The sequence below is a fragment of the Girardinichthys multiradiatus genome, chromosome 7, assembly GCF_021462225.1.
Source record: "Girardinichthys multiradiatus isolate DD_20200921_A chromosome 7, DD_fGirMul_XY1, whole genome shotgun sequence".
Classification (NCBI taxonomy): Eukaryota; Metazoa; Chordata; class Actinopteri; order Cyprinodontiformes; family Goodeidae; genus Girardinichthys; species Girardinichthys multiradiatus.
In genome coordinates, this window is record NC_061800.1 from 3785069 (window position 1) to 3809150 (window position 24082).

Sequence of the window (24082 nt, forward strand, 5' to 3'; positions counted from 1 at the left end):
AAAAAACTCAAACTCCTGAACCCCAGCCGTGACATTACCCCCCCTGGTTCCAGCAGATCAACGTTTCACATTCTTTCAATAAACTTGTTAAATTTTCCCCTGTCTCCTGAGTGTATTCTGTATGTGGGTCAAAGTCTGTCAAAATAAGGTTAGTGTTCCCCATCATTAAGTATAACAGTTGATAAAACAGTGACGTTTGCCATGGTTTTAGTTAATAATTCAGTTATTAATGATAATTAACTAATAATATTTATTAAGTGCTGTGAGCTCAATAATCAGACCACCAGAGTGTATCTCTGATCTCTATTCGTAAGAAATAATTTTTATTAGAATTTATTTCTTCTGAATTATGATTTTTAATTATATAATTCCTTACACAATCATCTCATCTTGAACGTGAATAAAACAAAGGAGATGATTGTAGATTTTAAGAGAAACAACAATAGGTCAAACACTATTTCCATTATGGGAGAAGTGGAGGTGGTAGAGGAGTATAAATACCTCGGTGTTCACCTGGACGACAGACTGGAGTGGAGATGCAACTGTGAAGCCGTCTACAAGAAGGGATAGAGCAGACTGTTCTTGGGGAACCTTATGACTTTTGGTGTTTGCAGCAATATTGTGCATATCTTCTATAAGTCTGTTGTGGAGAGTGTGATCTCTTCTGCCATCATCTGCTGGGGTAGCAGCAATCGAGCCAGGGGCTTAAAAAAGTTCAACAAGCTAATAAAGAAGACTGGCTCTGTTCTGGAGACTCCTCTGGAACCTCTGGAGATCATTGTGCAAAGAAGGATTCTTCATAAAATGAAGAACATTATGGAGAACCCTGAGCATCTTTTTTATGAGATTGTTGTACAACAACAGAGTATCTTCAATCAGAGGCTTTTTCAGATCTGCTGTAAGACAGACCGCTTACATGAGGTCCTTCCTGCCCACAGCCACCAGCATCTACAACAGCTCTTTGAAGAAACCTGCATAATATTCCAAACCAAGTCTCAGGGTTTGGAAACTTGAACCTGACATAAAGGAAAACTGTACAAATACTCTACTGTATTTGTATGCCTACATTGTTCACTCTCAGAGTAACCTCTGCAGCGAACTCTTTTCTGCTCCATCGTCTGAAATCGTATTACTCTACAGCATCTTTAAATGTTTCTCTAAAGATTCTAATATAAAGTCTAAAAAAAACAAGACACACCAGGTAGTGTCTTGAATCTTGAATCATCTCTTGTGTGTGCTGCTACTGCTCCATGTTGCTCAGCTTCGCCTCTGGTTGTTTCACTCAGTGGCATATTTACTGTAACCCTGGAATTACACAGCATCTGCTCTGCTGTGCTCTGTCCGGCTGTGAACCTCTCTGCCCTTCTGATCCGCACAGTTCCAGTCCTCTGTAAAGCCCAAAGAAGCTCCAAGAAGCATAAGCAGATTGTGCAATAAAAGCCAATGATAAATGCAGTTGGAACCTCTCTACCTCGCACATCAGCTCGGGCTCCTTCCCCACCAGAGATGCAACATTCCACATCCCAAGAGCCAGCTTCTGCAGCCAAGGATCAGACCGCCAAGATCTCAGTCTTCAGCTGCCACCATGACCCCTTTGGCCCCTCCCTCGGGTGGTGAGCCCATCGGAAGGGGGACCCTCGTTTCCTCCTCAGGCGCCCGCCAGCGTGCCCCACCTCCAGGCCTGGCTCCAGAGTGGGGCCCCGGTGACCCACGACCAGGCGAGGGAAGACTGTTTCCATTTATGGCATTCATCATAAGGGGTCTGTAGGCTGCGCTTTTTCTGATCCCTCACCTAGGACCTGTTTGCCTTGGTTGACCCTACCAGGGGCATAAAGCCCCTTACAAGATAGCTCCAAGGATCATTGAGACACTCAAACCCCTCTACCACAGCCCAGGGAGGTAGAGTCGGACTCACCTCGACACACGGCTCTGGCTCTGCAACCAGTCTCCTTGAGAGGGGTTGGCCCCTCTTCCACTCTGGAGTTGCCCATGGTGAGAGGTGCTGAGCCGGGTTGGGCATACTTGTTGCCCCCCATCTCAGCGCCTGTATGTTGGGGTTCACCCCGGTGAAAGAGAGGGTAGCCTACGGGTGGGGGAACAGGTTCTGACTGTTGTTTGTGATTATGTACCAAACAGTAGTTCAGACTACCCACCCTTTTTGGAGTCCTGGGAGGAGGTGTAGGAGAGCGTACCTCTGGGGAACTCCCTTGTTCTGCTGGGGGCCTTCTATGCTCAAGTTGGCAATGACAGTGAGACCTGGAAGGGTGTGGTTAGGAGGAATGGCCCTCTGATTCTGAACGCGAGTGGTGTTTTGTTATTGGACTTCTGTGCTCGTCATGGATTGTCCATAACCAACACCATGTTCAAGCATAAGGCTGTCCATATGTGCTCTTGGCACCTGGACACCCTAGGCCGCAGTTCGATGATCGACTTTGTTGTCATGTCATCTGTTCTGCGGCCGCATGTCTTGGACACTCGGGTGAAGAGGGGACAAGAGCTTTCCACTGACCACTACCTGGTGGTGAGCTGGCTCTGATGGTGGGGGAGGATGTCGGTCAGACCTGGCAGACCCAAACAAATCTTGAGTGTTGGGATTATGAATCTGAGAATATTGTTAAATGTTTAATATTAATATTTTAATATTTTATCAAATAATATTTCGGTCTGTTAAGGGTTGTCCTGTGAATACCAGCCCAGTAAGGCGATGGTATTAGGACAAAATAGAAAGGTGGGAGACGAGCTCTGACATTATTGAACAGCATAAACTCTACACACACATGGAATGAATTCACACAATTTCTTAAAATACAAGAATGTATTAACAAAAAGAAGTCCACTCAAAGTCAAACGTATTTCTATCAACTAACTCTTTACTATGCTAAAACAATCCAACTAACTACCAAGCAGAATAAAAGAATAACGAGGACTAATGGGCTATGTACAATATAAACAAGTTGGGGTTGAAGGTGTGGCCACTGTGTGAACAAAAGGGTTAGCTTCCAGCTAACCTCCATAGCTGTGGATGAAAGACGGCTCGTTTTGTGCGCCAACCACACTGCACGTTAACTCTGTGATGCGGCTCCTGTTGTCCTTCCCTCAGACAGGGAAAACCACTCCGCTCGGCTTCGTAGAGACCGTGTCTCTGTAGGGAACTTCTCTAGGACAGTTTGCTTCTGCGGGCCTCAGAGAAAAAGTAAGCAGTCCTTGCACCTTAATTTCTCCGTTCATGAATGAAAATACTGGATACACATGCAGTATTTCATTCGTACTTAACTTTGCATATGATCGATGATTGTATGACACCCTTGGATCCAGTTGAAGAGTTTATGTCTGTTTGCCAGCAAAGAGACATCAGCACGCTGCCTCTCCGATCCCGCAATGATGAACAGTGGAAGAGGTTGGCTTGTTGGAGAGGGGGTGCTCTTTTTAAGACAGTGGCATCATGGGAAGTCTGCTACTACCCGCCTTTCCTCAGTTGCTGGAAGTCAGTTAAATGCAATTTATTTTGAAAGTTCCAGAAAAGTGTGTACCGGAGTTTTAATGTTGTTTCCATGGCTGGGTCCCAACATGAGGGTCTGCTGAGAATGTCTGGCGGAGTCTCCCATGAGGCGGAGCTTCAACTCCCACCTCAGGGAGAGCTTCAAACACGTTCCGGGGGAGGTGGGGGACATTGAGTCCGAGTGGGCCATGTTCTGCACCGCCATTGACGAGACTGCTTACCAGAGCTATGGTCGCAAGGTTGTTGGTGCCTGTCGCAGCGGCAATCCTTGAATCTGCTGGTGGACACCGGCGGTAAGGGATGCTGTCAGGCTGAAGAAGGAGTCCTACAATGTCTTTTTGGCCTGTGGGACTCCGGATTCAGCTGATGGGTCCCGGTAGTCCAAGCGGCATGCAGCTCAAGTGGTTACTGAGGCAAAATCTCTAGCGTGGGAGGAGTTCGGAGAGGCCGTGGAAAAGGACTTCCGTACAGCTTTGAGGTGATTCTGGTCCACCATCTGGCATCTCGGGGACGACGAGGTAAACCACCAACACTGTTTACAGTGGGGAGGGTGTGCTATTGACCTCCACCCAGGACATTGTGGGTCGGTGGGCAGAGTACTTCGAAGACCTTCTCAATCCCGCCGGCATGTCTCCCACTAAGGAAGCGGAGCCTGGGGACCTTGGGGTGGGCTCTCCAATCTCTGTTGCTGAGCTCACCTAGTTGATTAAAAGCTCCTCGGTATAAGGCCCCGGGGGTGGATGAGATTCACCCGGAGTTCCTTAAGGTTCTGGATGTTGTAGGGTTGTGTTGGCTAGCAGCATCGCTTGGATATCGGGGGCAGTTCCACTGGATTGGCAGACTGGGGAGGTGGTCCCCCCCTTTTCAAAAAGGGGGGCCTTAGAGTGTGCGTAGAGTGTGTTTCAACTATAGGGGAATCATTTGATATTATTTTTCCTATATTAATCTTTCTTTTATTTGTGAAAATCATGTAGCAGGATTTACTCATAATTTGAAGCGCCATTTATGTGACCATTTTTCTATTTTATTAAGTGCTCTCTCTATGTTTCCTACTACATGCAAGGCATTCCTTTCCCTCATCCATTTGGCTCCATCATCTCCATGTAGTGCTGATTTAATGCATTCATCTAGATTTGTACTTCCAGTCATCCCGAAATCTTGCCTTATTTAGTGCAATCCAAACCTGGAAGTGGAGGCTTGGTGCTTCGTTTACATATGATCTCAAAAACCAACACTCAAAAATCTAAAACAATTAAAAACAGTAAAAACACAGCTTCCCATATCAGTCTGGAAAGGATTAAAAGCCATTGTAAGACCACAGCGTACCAAAGTGAGAACCATAATCCACAAATGGAGAAAACATGCAGCAGTGGTGAACTTTTCCAGGAGAGGCTGGTCAACAAAAATAACTCAATGCGGATTCAATCAGGAGGTCACTAAATAACCCAGAACATAACACTGCAGAACTCACTTACCTCATTTAAGTGTCAGTGTTTAAGATTTAACATTAAGGAGAGTGGGCAAAAAATGCCTCCATGGGAGAGTTACAAGGCCAAAACCACTGCTAACCAAAAATTACATAAAGGTACACTTTACATTCCCCAAAATGCATCTTGATGATTCCCAACAATTTAAGGCTAATAATCTGTGGATGAGGTAAAAGTTGATACAATACTGATACAATACTTTAGGTAGTGGGAATCTTTGTTTCTACATTACTGCGTAATATTGGATATCCCTGTACATTTCTTATGGCTGTTCAATATCTTGAGTTTATTTAGCCCAGAAAAGATTAAAATACATTTTTAACCAAACCTTCAGATCTAAATGTACCCTTATAGAGATGTTGAAAGTAATGTTGATTAAACCCATTTAATGAGCCCCAATCATCTTTATCTGTATTCAAAAATCACAAGACATCTTCCTACACAGAATAAATACAGTTTAACTACAGTTTTTCTATTTTATGGTATAATGTTCAGAATATAAAGACCTATATAGAGTAATATGACTGTGTTTAAAAACAAACTATGTCTCAACTTTACAGAGCTTTACATCTTTTATTGAGTTTCTCATCAACAAAAATAGATATCAGATACAGCCATATTACTACAGCTTGGTGTCACAGGAGTCAGGATGGAATATCTGAAGAGTACAAATGAGCTTAATGGATTTTCTGAACCAGGGGTAAAAAAAGGCATAGATGATGGGGTTTAAGCAGGAGTTAAAGTAGAACAAACATATTACAAATGTGGCAGATGAAGCACTTAGAGTGTTATCGTTCCCTGAGAGAGCAACACAATAATATGGGCACATACATAGCAGAAATACCAACACTACGAGACCAAGAGTTTTTGCTGCCTTCACCTGGGATTTTATAGCTGTCACTGAATGTTGGGGATTGACGGCTGCAATGTGAGAGCGCATGGCTCGAGACTGAGACATGGCTACCACAAACACTCTGAGGTACAAAATGACAATAATGCTGATTGGAGCAGTAAAGGAAAATGCAAGATCAGCATATCCTGCAATGTAGTTAATGACAAAGGCACACTCTCCGACGCAAGAGTTATACCTTCCTGGTTGTTTTAAGTTGTCCATCAGAATCAGACTTTGAAATATCCAAGAACAGATCCAGCATAGGAGGATGCAGATCTTTACTCTGCCTTGCGTGATTTTGGAAGAATAATGCAGAGGGTAACAAATGGCAACATATCGGTCAAAAGATATAAGCACCATGGTTCCTATTGATGCAGAGGTGATAACATATGCTAAATATTGATACACAGTACACATAAGGTCACCGAGGAACCAGCAGCCGTCTATGAGCACAGTTTGAAAAAACAATAAGAGGCCCACAGAAAAGTCTGAGGTTGCCAATGAGAGGAGTAGGAGGTTGGTAGAAGTGTGCAGCTGCCTGTGGAAGAACAGAAATGTGCTTTTAGGTGTCTATATGTTCTATAACTTCTTAACTGCAAAGTCTGAAGCATGAACACACTCTTTAAAAATGCTGTACGGGTACCTGAAGTGTGAGATTGAGATGATAACCATCAAGTTAAGAAATGCAGTGAGGACAGAAATGGAGGATAGCACAATGTATATGAGGACAACCTCAAAGTGAGGAAGATTAAGCCTCCTGCAGGAGGAGTTATAGACCTCTGGGAAGCAGAGTTTACCTTCCTCCATCATCTCTGGTGGAACAAGACAATAAACTATGGAAACCTCCAGTTTTTTTGTCATCCTGTTATGTCATCTCCACCCTCCTCTTCTGTCTCCACGGCTTAGCTGCATAATTTACTCCATAGAGATATGCTGGGGTTTCTTCATTTTCTTTTTAGAAACCTTCAGTTTCATGTTCCCCACTTCACCCCAACACCCCCACTCTTCTCTGTAGACAAATGACTGCACCTCAGCAGACCCATCTGTGAAACCCTTAAAGTTTGCAGATGACACCACTGTTATTGGTCTGAGCCAGGACAGTGATGGATGGACAGTGGACAGGAGGTGGATTGGCTGGTCCACTGCTGTGCTCAAAAGCACCTGGAACTAAACCCGCTAAAGACAGTGGAGATGACAGTGGACTGACCTTCCTTCCATTCAGGACCTATACAGGGTTAACACAAACTATTTAGACTATTCCCTTCAGGTCGATGTTACAGAATGCTAATGGCATAAACTAGTTGCCACAGAGATGTTTTTTTCCCCCAGGATGTCTCTCTTTTGAACAGAATGAACACCTCATAGTAAAAGTAGTCATCTACTCTGCTGAAAACAAATATGCATATTTGCACTTTCACAACCTGCCTTCCATTTTGTATATTCATCAATGCATTGTTTTTACACATTTAGGTTGGTGTTTGAACTGATGTTGATATTCAATGTAAGTGATGGAAACCAAAGACAAATTCCTTGTTTGTGCACACAAACTTGGCCAATGAAGTTGATTCTAATTATTCTGATTCTGACTATTTAGGTTATCTGTCTTCCTTTCATACTTTTTTTCTCTTAATTTTTGAATGATAAGCAACTGTTCCAGAGCAAGAGGTATTTTCTTACAATTTGTTAGTTCACCAGCAAGGACCATGCCACAAATCTATAAATTTGACAAATCGATGAAGGCTGATTAAAAGAAGGAGTCAAGGGAATGTATGGATTGGGTGTTAAGATGGGTCATCTGGGAAGACTTGCCTGATGAAAACCTCGGATGACAAGACTCAGCGTGGGGTGCAGTTTTCAGGAAATAGCTTTTTCCGATCCCACTTGGGACCCCCAAAATTTCAGAAATGAATGAAACAGAGGACAGAGTGAGCTTGATACAAGTCACCTAGACTATACTAGTCTATCACCTAGACATGTATTATGGATAAAGGAACGGTATGCATTGGATGACCTATGTCCGAGAATTTGAATAGTTTGATTGCAGATGTCTTGACTGGATGCTATGAACACAGCTTCCATATAGGAGTGGACTGAATGAAGTTCTGGTGAAACGCTGGACCAGTGTAGAAGTTGGGTTTAATGAGCCAGAATCTTGTAGCAGGACTTTCTGACTCAGTAATGAAAAGTGGTACTTGAGGTGAGGTGTTTGGGTTCGTTAGGGGCTGAGAAAGGAGCTAAGATGGAAGAGATAGATTGGAAAAAAGATTACCAGCTGTTCGGTTTTGATAACTATGAATGGAAAGATCTGAAAGAGTCAGGTCAGTAGAATGAGATGAATGGCCAAAAGAAAGTGTGAGGATGCAACGACTGAGGAGATCTGATGCAGCTTAAGGATTGTCGTGATGATAATGGGATAAAGCTTGTAAAGAGCTGATGAGGGCGAAATTGGCTGTGACTGTAAAAATCTGAATTTTGGGGGCCGCTTAGATGCAAACCATTGTAGTAGCCACCAAAACATATGGAAGGCATCTTTGTAGAGCTGAATGTCATCAGGATTAGTAATGAAAATGTTGTTCCGACAGGAAAGAAAGTGATGCCAAATATATATTTTTCGTTTTGCATGAGTAATCAGGAAAGAATGGGTTGTGAAGAGGCGGGATGTTAGCTGCTTTAGAGAAGAGATTTGAAATGAAGGATTTTCCTTGAGCAATGATATGGATGGCATTGTTGCAGTGGCCGAGATGTGTTCGCAACTGTTGTTTGCAACACCTGTCAGAGCTGAAAAGAGAATGGATCAGGAGTAATGCCCAAACAATGATGGTTTTTTTTCCTCAGAGAGGAGTGCCAGGTTCCAATAAAGCTTCAGTTAGAGCACAGAGTCCATAGTGAGGTTTCAATCAGGAATTCGTCAAGAGGGTGAAGAACATAAGGGAGCTTATACAGCAGTTATTCTTGAGGATCCAGCATGATGCTTCTGAAAGAGAGTTGAATATTTTTGGGCTACTTCTGCAGCCAAAGGTAACTCATACTGCAATGTAGTAGGCTCCTTTCCAGGAATGATAGATGTTGCATACATGATAGACAGTTGCATACAGCATGGAAAAATCTGGGAATGGAATGTTGTTGATTTTAAGAATGTGGGAGCCATGAGGAGCTGATAGATAAATAATTAGTATCTTCTTACCAGAGTATTTGCATGTGGCGCTGTTGCTTGGGCGGACACAAGAAATGGGGAAGGGTGGCTGGCTGGATGGGCCTATCATGTATTCTTCTTTAACTTCCTTAGGTAGATGAGTGTCTAAGTCTCCAGTCTGCTCTTTCAGAACGTGATACAGTTAACAGTGGTGGGTTTAATTAGGAATTATTTCTACGCTTGAGTGAAAACTATGTGCAAACCCACTGATGTGAAAGACCACAGTCTCCTCAGGGTGATTTTCTAAGAGCAGCTATGAGAGCATTCACTTTAATGTGTATGAAGAGGTGCTTTTAAGTCAAGACAGTCTGGAATATGTGATTGTGGTGGCAGGAGTTCTTTGAATGAGCACCGCCACAGAAAATTTGTATTACTGATTAGTATTTCTCAGGCCATATTGTGAATCAAACTGGATTAAGTACAGGTCCTTCTCAAAACATTAGCATATTGTGATAAAGTTCATTATTTTCTATAATGTAATGATGAAAATTTTATATTCATATATTTTAGATTCATTGCACACTAACTGAAATATTTCAGGTCTTTCATTGTCTTAAAACGGATGATTTTGGCATACAGCTCATGAAAACCCAAAATTCCTATCTCACAAAATTAGCATATTTCATCCGACCAATAAAAGAAAAGTGTTTTTAATACAAAAAACGTCAACCTTCAAATAATCATGTACAGTTATGCACTCAATACTTGGTCGGGAATCCTTTTGCAGAAATGACTGCTTCAATGCGGCGTGGCATGGAGGCAATCAGCCTGTGGCACTGCTGAGGTCTTATGGAGGCCCAAGATGTTTCGATAGCGGCCTTTAGCTCATCCAGAGTGTTGGGTCTTGAGTCTCTCAACGTTCTCTTCACAATATCCCACAGATTCTCTATGGGGTTCAGGTCAGGAAAGTTGGCAGGCCAATTGAGCACAGTGATACCATGGTCAGTACACCATTTACCAGTGGTTTTGGCACTGTGAGCAGGTGCCAGGTCGTGCTGAAAAATGAAATCTTCATCTCCATAAAGCTTTTCAGCAGATGGAAGCATGAAGTGCTCCAAAATCTCCTGATAGCTAGCTGCATTGACCCTGCCCTTGATAAAACACAGTGGACCAACACCAGCAGCTGACACGGCACCCCAGACCATCACTGACTGTGGGTACTTGACACTGGACTTCTGGCATTTTGGCATTTCCTTCTCCCCAGTCTTCCTCCAGACTCTGGCACCTTGATTTCCGAATGACATGCAGAATTTGCTTTCATCCGCAAAAAGTACTTTGGACCACTGAGCAACAGTCCAGTGCTGCTTCTCTGTAGCCCAGGTCTGGGGAATGCGGCACCTGTAGCCCATTTCCTGCACACGGCTGTGCACGGTGGTTCTGGATGTTTCTACTCCAGACTCAGTCCACTGCTTCCGCAGGTCCCCCAAGGTCTGGAATCGGCCCTTCTCCACAATCTTCCTCAGGGTCCGGTCACCTCTTCTCATTGTGCAGTGTTTTCTGCCAGACTTTTTCCTTCCCACAGACTTCCCACTGAGGTGCCTTGATACAGCACTCTGGGAACAACCTATTCGTTCAGAAATTTCTTTCTGTGTCTTACCCTCTTGCTTGAGGGTGTCAATAGTGACCTTCTGGACAGCAGTCAGGTCGGCAGTCTTACCCATGATTGGGGTTTTGAGTGATGAACCAGGCTGGGAGTTTTAAAGGCCTCAGGAATCTTTTGCGGGTGTTTAGATTTAACTCGTTGATTCAGATGATTAGGTTCATAGCTCGTTTAGAGACCCTTTCAATGATATGCTAATTTTGTGAGATAGGAATTTTGGGTTTTCATGAGCTGTATGCCAAAATCATCTGAAATATTTCAGTTAGTGTGCAATGAATCTAAAATATATGAATGTTAAATTTTCATCATGACATTATGGAAAATAATGAACTTTATCACAATATGCTAATTTTTTGAGAAGGACCTGTATTTCTAAATACAGAGTATTTGAAAGTTTGAGGGGATGAAGATTAGTTTCTGTGGCATGGCCATAAATAACATCTGCATGTTCTAGGATTGGCTGCACCAGTTGTGTGAAAACTCTTTTACAAGGGAAAGGAAGGGAAAAACTTTCTATGGAACAATAATGTGACAATTTTAAGGCAACAGGCTTTCAAACAATATTAAATTTAGGAATTTAGTTTGACCAGTTAGACTCAGATTTTATCCGACTCCACAAGATGATTTTTTGAAAACTGTACAACAAATAATGGCAGTGATTAAACTTGGAAAAACTTTAACTCATTTAAGACTTACAGTAGGAGGAAAAAGGCTGTTAACTCTATAATTTGAAAAGAATAAATCTACCATTGCCTTCTGACAAGATTAAAATTAATGTCCTATGCTTAAAACTTGGTTTTCACCAAAAGTGGTAGTTGCATTAAATGATAGAGTTGATTTAATTAAAAACAATAAAATCCCTGGCGGATTATGCATACCAATTTATGTCGGCTCAAGTCAGGTTTGTTTGTATGGCGCTTTTCAGCAACAAGGCACTCAGGGCGCTGTGCATAAGGAGGGGCATTGCAGTGATACAGAAAATCAAACAACAGAAGTAAAAAAAAAAAAGAATAGAATAGAATGATGGATAAGAAAATGAAAGGAAAGTTGGATTGAAAACTTAACTTATAATGTTTAGGTGGCACAGTCATTTTTTATGCATAAATCGGTTTATTATGGTGGGCAGAAGTACAAATTAATGTTCCAACTTTCACTACTCGATGCTGCAAAAGGGTGATGAGAGGCCAAGTATTCATAGTGTTTGCATCAGACCACCAGGTGCTACAAAGGTAGGCTATCCTTTCCTTTTTCCGAACGGCATTATTCTGTTTATAACTAATCTATTTGCTTTTTATCTTCTATTACTCCTTAATAAGCTGGTACACAGCAAGACTGGAATGTTGTTTATTTTTGTCTTCTTTGTAAATAACAATAATGGAAATAACTGTACAAATATGATTATGTCTTGTGAAATGAAGATGGTGAAAGAAATAAAAATGCTGATTTCACTAATCAAGTTTGTGATTTGTTGTACTGGGATGGCCGTATGATCAAACTGTTTATTTTCAGGCATTGCTGGTCACAATACTCATGATTTCTCTGGAAAGGTTGATGAAGAGTCATCCCACTATATTGCCTGATGATGTCAGTGATAACCCTAAACATTTATTTTTCTCCTAGGTGAAGAAGGCCTGAAAAGGTGGCTGGGACCAGCCCGACAAATGGGTCCATTGACAAATTATTACTTAGAACATGAGATCTCTGGGGTTCAGGAACAATAGGAATCGAAAGATTGTGTTTGAGGGTTGAAAACATGTGGTTGAGAAGAGTGTGACAGGAATGAATGAAGGGCCAAGGTATGAATGATGTGGGCCACATGAGTGAAAGTCATGTGAAAGTCACTCTTAATAATAAAGCATCTTACGCTAAAAGAAGATAATATTGATAGACTCATCATTCCACTGAACTCTAACTAGGGAAGCTGAGTCACTGGTATAAACTGCTTTAATACACATTTTCAGGTGCTAATAATATATTGCTTTTACTGGTACTGAAGTTGAACTAAGCAATAACAGTCCATTGTAGTCTAATTAAGAAAGCTGTGTCATTGGTGTAAGAGCAGCTATAGTCCAAATTACTAATAATGTTTGGTTTTCGCTGGTAATCCTTCTGATAAAACAAAAAATCTATGAAAAAGTAATGAAATCACACAATTACGTGCAGGGCTAAGCAACACACAAGAATAAAATATTTTGCGAGAGTGCAGTAGAATCCTGGGTGTACGAATATATAACTGTGAGTGTGTGTGCAAGAATTAGACTGTCAACACAGATAGAGCGCCATTGTCCTTGAGGAGAGAGATGGAAGTTTTCTCAATTGGCCGCAAAGTCTTATCTGGGTCACAGGTGTTCGGGGGTGCTGGGAAAGAGCGCCATTTTTACATAACATCCAGGAGATATTTTTTCGATAGTGTTGAAGTACCCCTTTACCGGGGCCTTCTGCGCGTTCGTTTATTCACCGTAACCTGGAGAAATTCACAACACATTAGAATAAATCACACGGAGACAGCTGTATGTCATTCAATTACCTGGGCCCAGGGGAAGAGCTCATGTAGATAGGATACACCGAGACTTCTTCTGACTCCTCTCACTGGGCTCATGTCTTTTATTAAAACACACACGAAAAATGGGCAGCGCACTTGTTTACAATATTTTCTACACATAGTCACGTACGCATTTTTCCGGCAGACCATATTTAGACAGGTATTGTCCACCAGCTGCATCCCGTATCTACCGATATAAGCAGGGAGTAACACTTATCACCAATTTTCACACACTCCTGCAGTTCTCAGTAATTTTCCACTTCACCTCTCCTGTGAGAAATACTTCTGCAGGCCACACAATACACAATGTCTTATACTAACACATGTTACACATTTTATTTCCCACACTGGCTATGAACATAGTAATAATAATGATGCACACACATAATATATCTCCACAATTTCCCCCTTTTGAAGTCTCCTAAGACTTCACCACTACTTGAGGATGCTTCATAAAAGATTTGAACAGTCATTACAACCTGTGGAGCAGAAGGAAATGTTTGTCATCATGCTTTTTGACCCTGCCTCCAATGCCATGCCATGTGCCCAGGGACTATTGCCTGTCCAGCCTTTGTAGTTCCAAGGATGCTTACAACCTTCTAAGTCTTGACAGGGAGTATTGACCCCTCTAACTGGAGGGTGTCCATCCGTGCTTTATTCCATTGTCTGTCCAAATATGCCAATGTAATATTCTACCATCCTTCTGCTCCCTAGACAGTAATACATATCAGACGCCCTGTCAATTAGTCTTACGGGTTAATCTTCGTCCTCCTCCTCGTTAGCATCAACCGCAAGCAAAGGCATCATATGGGAAGGAGGAGGTGGGGTTTTCCCTTCAATGGTTGTAGTAATAAAGCGAACAATCAAAGATCTTATACATGGCACACAGCAACATCCACAGGTCACCATAATAGCTACAAAAACAGCAATGGATATAAACAATGACATAATCAACCCTTTCCAGTGTCCAAACATGCCCGTCATCCAGTCTTCTAACGGATTGTCTATTCCTGAGTGCTCATGCATGGTCGCGGAAAGTGTTTTTAACCCTTCTAAAGCTTTTGAGACAGAACCATCAGGTGCAGTGTTGTTGGGAATAAAAGTGCAACACATATCCCCAAACATCGAACAGACGCCCCCTTTTTCTGCTAACAACATATCTAATGCCATTCGGTTGTGCACAGCCATGAGGGAGGTTGGTGCCAATTGTTCAGACAGGACTTCTACTACATCCCTTGTTAGGTTAGCTAGATGTAAAACATTGTAATGGATGTAGTTGATGCGGTCTACGTTTTTATTTGGGGTCACCGGAAAAAAGGCTGCAATTATTGGGATATTTTCAAAACTTGTTGAGATTTGATCCGCGATTTTATATTCATTTGGCACTCCCCGTGGTACTCCTATGGCATCAATGTAAGTGGGGGAGCCTTGACTTAGGTCAAAGGTTCCTGCGCTCCTTTTCGTGCCTTCTTCTTCTACGTGTTAACGCCCTGGTCTTATTATGAGTGGTCGTGGCAGATGTTATATTAGGTCCTATCAGGAGCAGTGGTGCCTGTAGCCTAACCATGGCACACAATCCTACAGTCTCTTGTGGGATATTAGTGAGCAGTCTATGGTCTCCGCAATAATAGTAGAGTTCTGATCTTGCCCAGGGACCTATCACTGAGCCTGGCACCGTGATGTTACACCAATTGCGAGGAATTTGTCCTACATTTGCCTGTGGTGTTGTGGAAGTGAAGTTAAAGCAAGTGTATGTGCCATTTCTTCGTTGAGGGGTAAATGGTCCCGTTTTAGTGTTATTGGGGATGGGAGGAAAAATGCTGGCTAGTGTGGTGCAGTTAGCTGGTGGGGCCTCCTTAGTTAGTTGTATCATACAATTGTAACCCCACGTGTCTTCTGGATACAGAGGGGCGGGATCTGTGGTAAGATGTGGTCGGGCCGAGGCACAGGCCACTCAGTCAGCTTTGCTTTGTTCTTTTGCTGTTTGAGCGATCCATTTAAGAAATAAGTTATCATCTGAATATCCCTTAGCCATCTGAATAATGTCTAAAGGTTGTAGGGTGGAATAATCTATTTTGATGGTTTTACCATGGTCAGTGGTGGTGTTTTTATTGGAATTAACTTTAATCAGTTCCTGAGGGTCATATCCCATATACCATCCTGTGTTGAAGTGAATACCTAGAGCCAGATATACTACTTCGTTCCATTGATGGGATTCTTCCAACAAACCCCGTGGTAGACCCTTTATGGTCAGTAATAAGGGGATCTTAACGCCTTCGCCTTTCCCTGGGAGCACTCCATGGGTCAGAAAGAATTTTTCAGAGTGAGCTTTTTGTTGTGTGTTCAAGGAAGATTTGGTGGGGATCCAGGTGTGTCCGCTCCATGTTATAACCTCTCCCTACGTCCCTTCGCATAAAGGAGGATTACCAGACTTTGTTACCCTATTGGTGGTGTTATCCGCGCAATAAACTGAGGTTTGTTCTTTGGCGCATAAGTAAAAGTCTACTTTTGTGAAATGAGTGAACTCGTCGCCACAATTTATGACGTTGCAGAGGTCAATTTGGAAGGTGGTAGTCGATCCTAGGGTGTAATTTAACTCAATTCCGCCAAAATCTCCAAGGCACTTCTCTGTGGGAGGAGGGGACACGCTCCGCCTGGATATTTTATTTTGATGATGACTGGTACATGTTTGGTAAGGCAGTTCACAATACAAACCTCAAATCAATGTGACAATGAAAAATGATAAAACACCTATACCTCCCGTGACCCAACCCTTAAAGGGCCTGGGTCCTAGATTTTTACCTCCCATTCTTTTCAAAGGTACCTGCAAAGGAAGATAAGAATTAACACAAAAGACCTCTTTTTTTTTTTTAAAGTTCAGAGTGTTCAGTTTAGTTCTTCGGTGGGAGAGCATCTACGACCACCAGTGAAAGAGAGGAAAGCTCAATCACATCCGCCTCTTCTGTGTGATGTCCTGGTCTTCACTCACAGGTGTAGACTGACCTGGAGCTAAGTGGTCTCACCAGGGGATTATTCTGCCCCGATTGGTGGGATCACTGATCTGACGGTGCACCTGAGGTGTAGACTAACCTTTAGGTGTAAATGAATGCTTTCTCACCCTAGGGGATTATTCTGCCCCTTGAATTGGGTGAGAAAGGTCTTCTGGTGGGCTGGTGTTGTCCCTCAGGTTCTGCTGGACCTCTGGCAGCAATCTCTGTGGTGCCTCTGCTGCTGCACACTGGCTCCAATGATACAACGTGTCTCCTTTGCCCTTGACCCTCACCACATGTGAGGTTCTCTCTGTGACCTGGAATGGACCCGTCCACCTGGGCTCTGACCACTTCCGTTTGATGACTATCAGAAGGATCCACTCCGCGTCTGAGGTGGTGGCTCGAGCCTCGGATGGTTGGGAGGCCACCTGTTTTGAGAATGCTGCAACAAAGCTTTGGAGAGATCGATAGTAATCACGGTGTGACATAGATCGTTCACATTCAGTCAGAAAAGGTAACCTGGTTTTTGGGCCTGGAAACGGTCTTCCAGTCTGCAGTTCATGGGGCGTCAACCCATGTCTTTGGCTCACTGAGCTTCTTACTGACATCAAAGCTAAAGGTAATGCTGTGACCCAATTCATTTTAGTCTGTGCACAGATCTTAGCCAATTTGGTTTTAATTGTCTGGTTCATCCTTTCCACCTTCCCTTGAGATTGGGGGTGGTACACTGTTCCAAAGGAATGTCTCAGTCCCAAGAACTTTTCAACCTCTCTACGTTCTTCATTTTTGAAGTGTGTGCCGTTATCTGACCTGATTTTCACAGGAAAACCGTGCCTGGGGAGGTAGTGATTAATCAGACACTTCACCACTGTTTTGCTGTCTTCCTTTTTTGCTGGCCAGGCCTCTGGCCAACCGGTGAACGCATCCACACACCAAAAGATATCTGAACCCATTCACTCTTTCAGTCATGTCTGTGTAGTCTATGATGATTTCCTTACCTGCTACCGGGTCCACAGGGAACTTACCTGGTGCAGGCTTCAGAGTGGGTCTCACATTGAATTGTTGGCAGGTGCTACACGAGCTTATCCAATGACCTACCGTTTGTTTCAGGTATGGATGCCACCAGTGCTCAAGACTCTTCATCATTTGTGCAGTTCCTGCATGTCCCGGTCCATGTGCTTCTTCCAGCGTTGCTGTGGTCAACCCTGGGGGTAGGATGGGACGTCGGTCTGGACTTCTCCATAGTTCATCCTGGTCTTTTCTTCCCCATCTTGCCTTCCAGACTAATTTCTCTTCCGGTGAGGCCCCCTTTTGCAGTCTACTCACCTCCTCCAGAGTCGGTTCTGGTGTCCATTCAACTTCAGAGTTCATCAAGATGTGTATGGGCAGATATCCAGCTTTGGTTTTGGCTGCTTGGTCTGCAGCTTGATTTCCTTGAGCCACCCTAGTGTAGCTGTTATCATGTCCTTTGCATTTTATGACCACTACTTCTTGGGGAAGTAGTAGGGCCTCAGCTAATCTTCTCATTTCTTGCTCATGTTTAATGGGTTTTTGTCCTGCTGTTCTAAACCCTGTTCTCATCCATTGCTTTAGTTCCACGTGCGCTGCTCCCGTGACATAAGCTGAATCTGTGTAGATGTTCACTTTTTGTCCTTCCCCTAGTTCTAGGGCTGCTATTACTGCTAGCACCTCTGCTCTCTGTGCTGATTGGGTGCCTGTCAGCCCTTCTGCCTTAAGAGTCACAAAGTTTGTTCCTGTGTCTTCCACCACCGCATAGGTGGCTTTCAGACCCTCTGTGTCATGTCTAAAACAACAGCCATCTGTGTACAGGTTTCTTGCTTCTGTCAGTGGTTCTCCTTGTAGGTCTGGTCTGCTTTTCTCACTTACCTCAACTTGTTCGGCGCATACGTGGGGCTCTCCTTCTGTCATTCTGTCTGCCATGTTGATCCCTTCATGGCTGTAGATGATATTTGGCGCCTCCAGCACCTTACTCAATCTTTGTTGTCTCAATGGTGAGAGTGTGAAAGTTTTGGAATTGACAAATGCCACTACCCCATGTGATGTTACAATATGTAGTGGATGTCCCATCACTACGTGGGCTGTTTTTTGGATTATTTTTGCCAACCCTGCTGCATGTCTGGTACATTTATGGTGTCTTTGTTCCATGTTGTCTAGCATCACGCTAATATACATTAGCACTGTTCTTACTCCCCCTTTTTTCTGGAACAGCACCCCGTTTGCGGTGTGTGCTGTTACAGAAACATCCAGGTGAAAGGGCAATGTGTAGTCTGGATGTGCCAAGTGAGCAGCTTGGGAAAGGCTGGTTTTAAGAGCAATAAATGCTTTCTCTGCTTCTGTTGTCCATTCTAAAGGCGCTGTCAAATGGCGCTGTTAGGGTTTTTATGACTTTTTATATTGTTTATCACTTGTGTCTGCTCTAAGTGCTTTCTTCCCCCACATGTCATAGACAAAGAGATAAGAGAGAAGGGTGAGTTATGCTATTATCAGCAACATCTAGGGACTGGCACCAATCCTCACTCCTTTCTCTAAAATCAAGACACATGAACCCTAACCTTTCTGACCCCACACACACACACACACACACACCTTGAATGTTGTTTGAACTGTGTGTGACCAAGCATGTATAAATAAAGAGGGAGGAGTGTTAATACTTTGTAGTTTTGCACTGCAGAGTGTGACCTACCCTTGCCGCAAGTATAACTGACTGTGTCGTTTCCTTACCTCTGAGTTGACTAAATAATACCTATCATTAATTTGGTCCTTCGAGACGGATATTATAAGAACTAAACTGATTTTATCTTTCTTTGCAGTGACTGGCGGATCTCCGGGAGCAGCCTGACGTCGAGTTAACCTCTGCCGCAAAGCCGCATCTAGGCCTGGTGGCTGAAAATCCCGGTGTGTGACGTTCGCATCTGGCCGGTGGATTATTGTCTTACTCTGCGCCGGGTGACTCTGGAGGTCCGACAGAGTCACCTAGAAGTCAACTCCGAGGTGAGACAGTTTTAAAATACAGTACATGAGATAAGATTAAGCGCTATATAAATGAAAGAAGAAAAGTACTTAAAAGTCGTTTGGTAGTGTCTCGCCGAAAGGAGACTGCATTGGAAAAGTGTTTTTTCGCCGCAAAGAAATAGTGATAAATTTAGGTAGTTATCTCGCCGTAAAGAGATTAAAAACAACTAGGCGCCGTAAAGTGAACTGGATAATTTGGTTGGTAACATTCCGCCGGAAGGGAATGAAATTAAGTGTTAAATAATAAAGGGAGCTCATCAACTAAACTAGGTCGACCATACATATTGCTGAAGGGACATAAATATGTTAAAATACTAACTGTGTGAGTGTTGTTTTGTGTGTTTGGAAGACTAAGCATTTGGAAGAATCTTAGTAGGATTTTGCTGGTCTTGTGTTTTCTTTTGCCCAGAATAGAAAGACGTATTGGTGATTCTTGGAGATAAAGGTCGGGTTTAATCCCAGAAAATTAACACCGCTGCGGGTTAGTCGCAGTAGAAGGGCGTGTTAATGTCCTCTCCTTGAATCTCATGCCAGTGAACCTCTATCTGGGACATTTATAGTATTGTGAACTAAAATTAAACATCATGGGGAAGAAAAAAAGTAAACTAACTAACTTAGAAGGGGATGTAAAGTTTATGGAGAATTATGTAAAAGGAGCAGGTATAATCTGTCATAGATGGAACAAAAAACATGGTTTCTTGGGTAAACTAAATATTAACGATATCTTAAAATTGCAAAGGGATTTAAAATTAGAAATAATGAATACCAAGAAACCAACTAAAAAGGAAAAGAGAAAGGTATAAATTTTCAGACAAATGGCTGGAACAAAGTAAATTAAGAAACATTCAGAGGCAAGATAAGGAGGAGAGGCGACAGGAGAAGCTGACAGCTGCAGTCTTGGTGTGCCCACATGAGGAAACAGTGGTTGCATCCAGACAGCAAGGTGTTCAGCCCCCTGCCGTGCAGACAGCTGCATAGCAGGCAGCTGGAGCACAGCAAATTGGAGGAGAGATGGAAGGAGCTGTTCCTAAAACTCCTATAAGTAAGCAAGAAAAATTAAGTAATCCTTCTAAAACAGAAGAACAGAGCTCTTCTAGTGAGCCCTGGTCTCCTAATTCCTGGTGGGACACAGGAGTGCAAACTAGGAGTCAAAATAAGAAAACTACCCCCAGCATATACCCAGGCGAAGCGTTAATGGCTCACGAACAGAAATTTCATCCATCTGGAATAAATTTAGAGGGAGACACATTCCCTCTAGTTGAAGTAGCAAATCCAAACATAGGTGACGCTAATCACCGGCAGCCGCCAACTATTCTAGTTTATAGACCATGGACACAGGAAGACAGAACTGCTGCTTTAAAAGGTATCCCATCGATACAAGAAGGCGTGGAAGAATTTCTAGACGCTATTACAGAACTCAGAGGAAGTTTTCATCTTAATGGCAGAGAGATGCTCCAGTGTTTTACCCAGCTGTTTGGTCATCGCTGGTGCAGAGTAGCAGGAGGTTTCACTGGATGCGATGATAATGGTGACATACTAGCACATAATTCACTAGATTGAAGGGACGCCTTACGCTTACTCTTTGAAAGAATTCGAAGAGTTTATATACAGACAGCAGATTATGGTAAAATCTCACAATGCAAACAGAAGGAGGAAGAGGACCCACAAGATTTTTTGGATAGGATAAGACGTGTTTTTAGAGCAAACTCTGCTATACCATATGATGAAGCAGAGGCAGGAGCCTATCAGCAACAGTTGAGAGCCTTTTTGCAAGGCCTTAAAATTGAACTCAGACGGTATATAGATAAACACTAGGTTCATCAAAATACAGGAACTGTTACACAAGCTTTGGAATACGTGGAGCACGCTCATAAAACACAGAGAGGTAGGAAGACAGATACGTTTGGAATGCAAGACAGTTTAATGGCTTTGCATCGCTTAGGGGCAAGTGGGCAAAGAGGACGGAGGGGATTTAGAGGTCACAGAGGAGGAAGAGGAGGGCCACGACACAGTTACACACAGAGCAATGTGTGTCTGAGGTGTGGAAAAATAGGGCATTGTGCTAGAGAATGTAGGACAATTTTACAATGTAGGACAATTTTACAAAACCCTGGCGCAAGAGATGAAAACTGCTGGATCTGCAATGAGCCAGGACATTTTGCAAGAGAATGTAATGAAAAGCGGGTGTATAACCCCAATTCTACCCAGAATTGACAATTACAGCCACAGCCCCCACCTCCTCCCCCACTAGCAGAGAAAAACAGTAACGAAATGGAGGAAGTTGATATACAAGCAGCACTGGAACTTATAGCACTAAGTAGGACGCAAGATTTGTCATATAAAAACATCATAATAAATGGCAAAGTATATAGCTGTTTGTGTGATACAGGGGTATGTAGAACTGTGCTAACTAAACCTCCACCCGGAATAAAATATTCTAACACCGCAGTGCATGTTAGATCAGCAGCTGGCACATCAGAGGTACATTACCTAAGTGCACCAGTAACAATAATAGAACCTGAGACAAAACGTACTTGTCAAGCTCCCGTTCTGATAAGTCAAAAATGTCCAGTAAACCTGTTGGGAAGAGATCTCATGCAAAAGTTGCATATAAATATAGTATCAACAGAAACAGGTATGAAAGCTGTAGTAGAAGAAGATGCCCTAGTCCTAAATGAACTCTCACAGCCGCATTATTTCTGGTCCCTCAATCTAGGCCCCACACCAACATCTCGAGAACTGCTGAGGAGAACCAGAGAAAAACAAACTTCCCAGGAGGCACAGTACATGCTAGATACTGAACTCCATGTAACCATGAGATATAAAAATACTGCAGGGCCAGATTATCAGTATGATACTGTTTTTCACAGAGAAAATAATCAGACTGTTACCATACAGCATCTGTATGTTGACCCCAAAACAGGGAAATCTTCCACCTCAATCATACTGTCAGGAAGACAGCTTCAACAGTTTAAAGGCAGTACACCTCATCTGTCATTAACTAAACCTGTGGGGGGTCAGTGGAAAGAATTAGAAAACTTTATACAGCGTGCTGAAAGAGGGAGATATGAGGCATTAACAAGCTCTGACTGGAAAGTATATCCTAACACAGGAATCTGGAAACTCACTTTAGGGTGGATGGTCAAAGTTCATCCAAAGACACATTTGGATGAGGCAAAGTGACAGATACAGGGCCTAGCTGAAAATAAAGAGAGCAACAGGCACCCTGCCTTAGCTGCTGTCCCACCTGAATCGTGGTCCGAATCATCGACTGATGTAGGACTAATAAAGGGGTTTCCACCATATAAGGTTAAATTAATATCTGAAGAACGGCCAGTAGTTCGCCAGTACCCCTTGAAGCCAGAAGCTGAAGAGGGTATTAAGCCAGTAATACAGGATATGTTGAAATCAGGAATATTAAGGGAAGCACCTGATGCTACATGCAACACACCTATCTTTCCAGTGCAGAAAGTCAGCACAGGAAAGTGGAGGATGGTTCAGGATCTTAGACCGATAAATAAAATTGTGTGACATGCGAGTCCAGACGTCCCGAATCCACATACATTACTGCATTCATTAACTCCAGATAAAAAATATTTCTCAGTGGTAGATCTTAGCAATGCTTTCTTTACAGTACCACTGCATGAAGAGTCACAGCATTTATTTGGCTTTCAGTTTAAAGGAAAAAAATACACTTACACCAGACTACCACAAGGCTTCAGTGAAAGTCCACATGTATATACACAAGCCTTAAGATACTCTATGAGCACCTGTGAGGTGCCTGAACATAGTCAAGTCCTGTTGTATGTAGATGATATTCTTATAGATTCAGACACTCAACAACACTGTGAGGAAGCTACTATAACAGTTTTGAAACATCTCTACCAGACGGGGCACAAAGCCTCTAGGGATAAACTGCAGTTTTGCAAGGAGAAAGTGATTTATTTGGGACATATGTTATCACAACATGGTCGTTCACTCCTAAGTAGTAGAAAAACAGCCATACAAGAAGCCCCAAAACCACAAACTAAACAACAAATGATGTCCTTTCTGGGACTGTGTAACTTTTGCAGAGAATGGCTACCAGACTATGCAGCCATTGTACAACCCTTGCAATCTATGATCTATGGCAAAGACATGACATTAAAAGACAAAATCATATGGACTAAGGAAGGAGAAGCAGCATTCACAGAGCTAAAAAATCTGCTTCAAACAACAGTCACCTTAGCTCTGCTGGATTATAGCCAGCCTTTCACACTTTGTGTAGATGCATGTAAGGGTTATATGAAAGCTGTATTAACCCAACCATTTGGCTTCAAAAACAGACCTTTAGCATTTTATTCTAAAAAATTGGACTCTGTGGCATCTGGATTTCCAAATTGTCTGCAGACCTGCATCGCAGCAGCAGAAGCCGTGAGGCAGACAGCTGAAATTGTGTTGTGCCACCCGCTCACACTGAAAGTTCCTCATTCAGTGTCACTTATATTGCTACAAACTTCACTTCCTTTCTTGACTCATGCAAGGCATATTACGTTGACCTCATTGTTACTTTCACAACAAAATATAACTCTGCAAAGATGTGGTCCACTAAATCCTAGCACATTAATTCCAACAGCAGAAGATGGAAAACCACATTCTTGCAAAACAAAGGTTGAGGAAGATACAAAACCTAGGCAAGATATCTCTCAGACACCACTGGAAAACTCACAAATAATCTTTGTAGATGGATCAGCGTCAAAAAATGAATATGGAAAAAACAGAGTTGGTTATGCAGTAACCACTAAAACTAAAATTATAGAATCACAGGCCCTACCCCATACATGCTCAGCACAGACTGCAGAGCTGT

The 24082-nt window shown here is 42.8% G+C and overlaps 1 protein-coding gene across 1 annotated transcript; it reads right to left on the reverse strand.

The window, feature by feature from the left end:
* Positions 1-5608: 5608 nt before the first annotated feature.
* On the reverse strand, positions 5609-6685 carry LOC124871868 (trace amine-associated receptor 13c-like). The gene is made up of 2 exons (XM_047371477.1): positions 6522-6685; positions 5609-6416 (listed from the first exon to the last, which is right to left on the reverse strand). The coding sequence occupies exons 1-2, from the start codon at positions 6683-6685 to the stop codon at positions 5609-5611; spliced, it is 972 nt and encodes a 323-aa protein (XP_047227433.1).
* Positions 6686-24082: the final 17397 nt, after the last annotated feature.

Excerpts from the sequence above, each read along its gene's own strand:
- LOC124871868 (XM_047371477.1), bottom strand. The coding sequence starts at position 6,685 with ATGGAGGAAGGTAAACTCTGCTTCCCAGAGGTCTATAACTCCTCCTGC. Across the intron at positions 6,417-6,521 it reads ATCTCAATCTCACACTTCAG|GCAGCTGCACACTTCTACCA; the intron begins GTACCCGTACAG and ends GTTCTTCCACAG.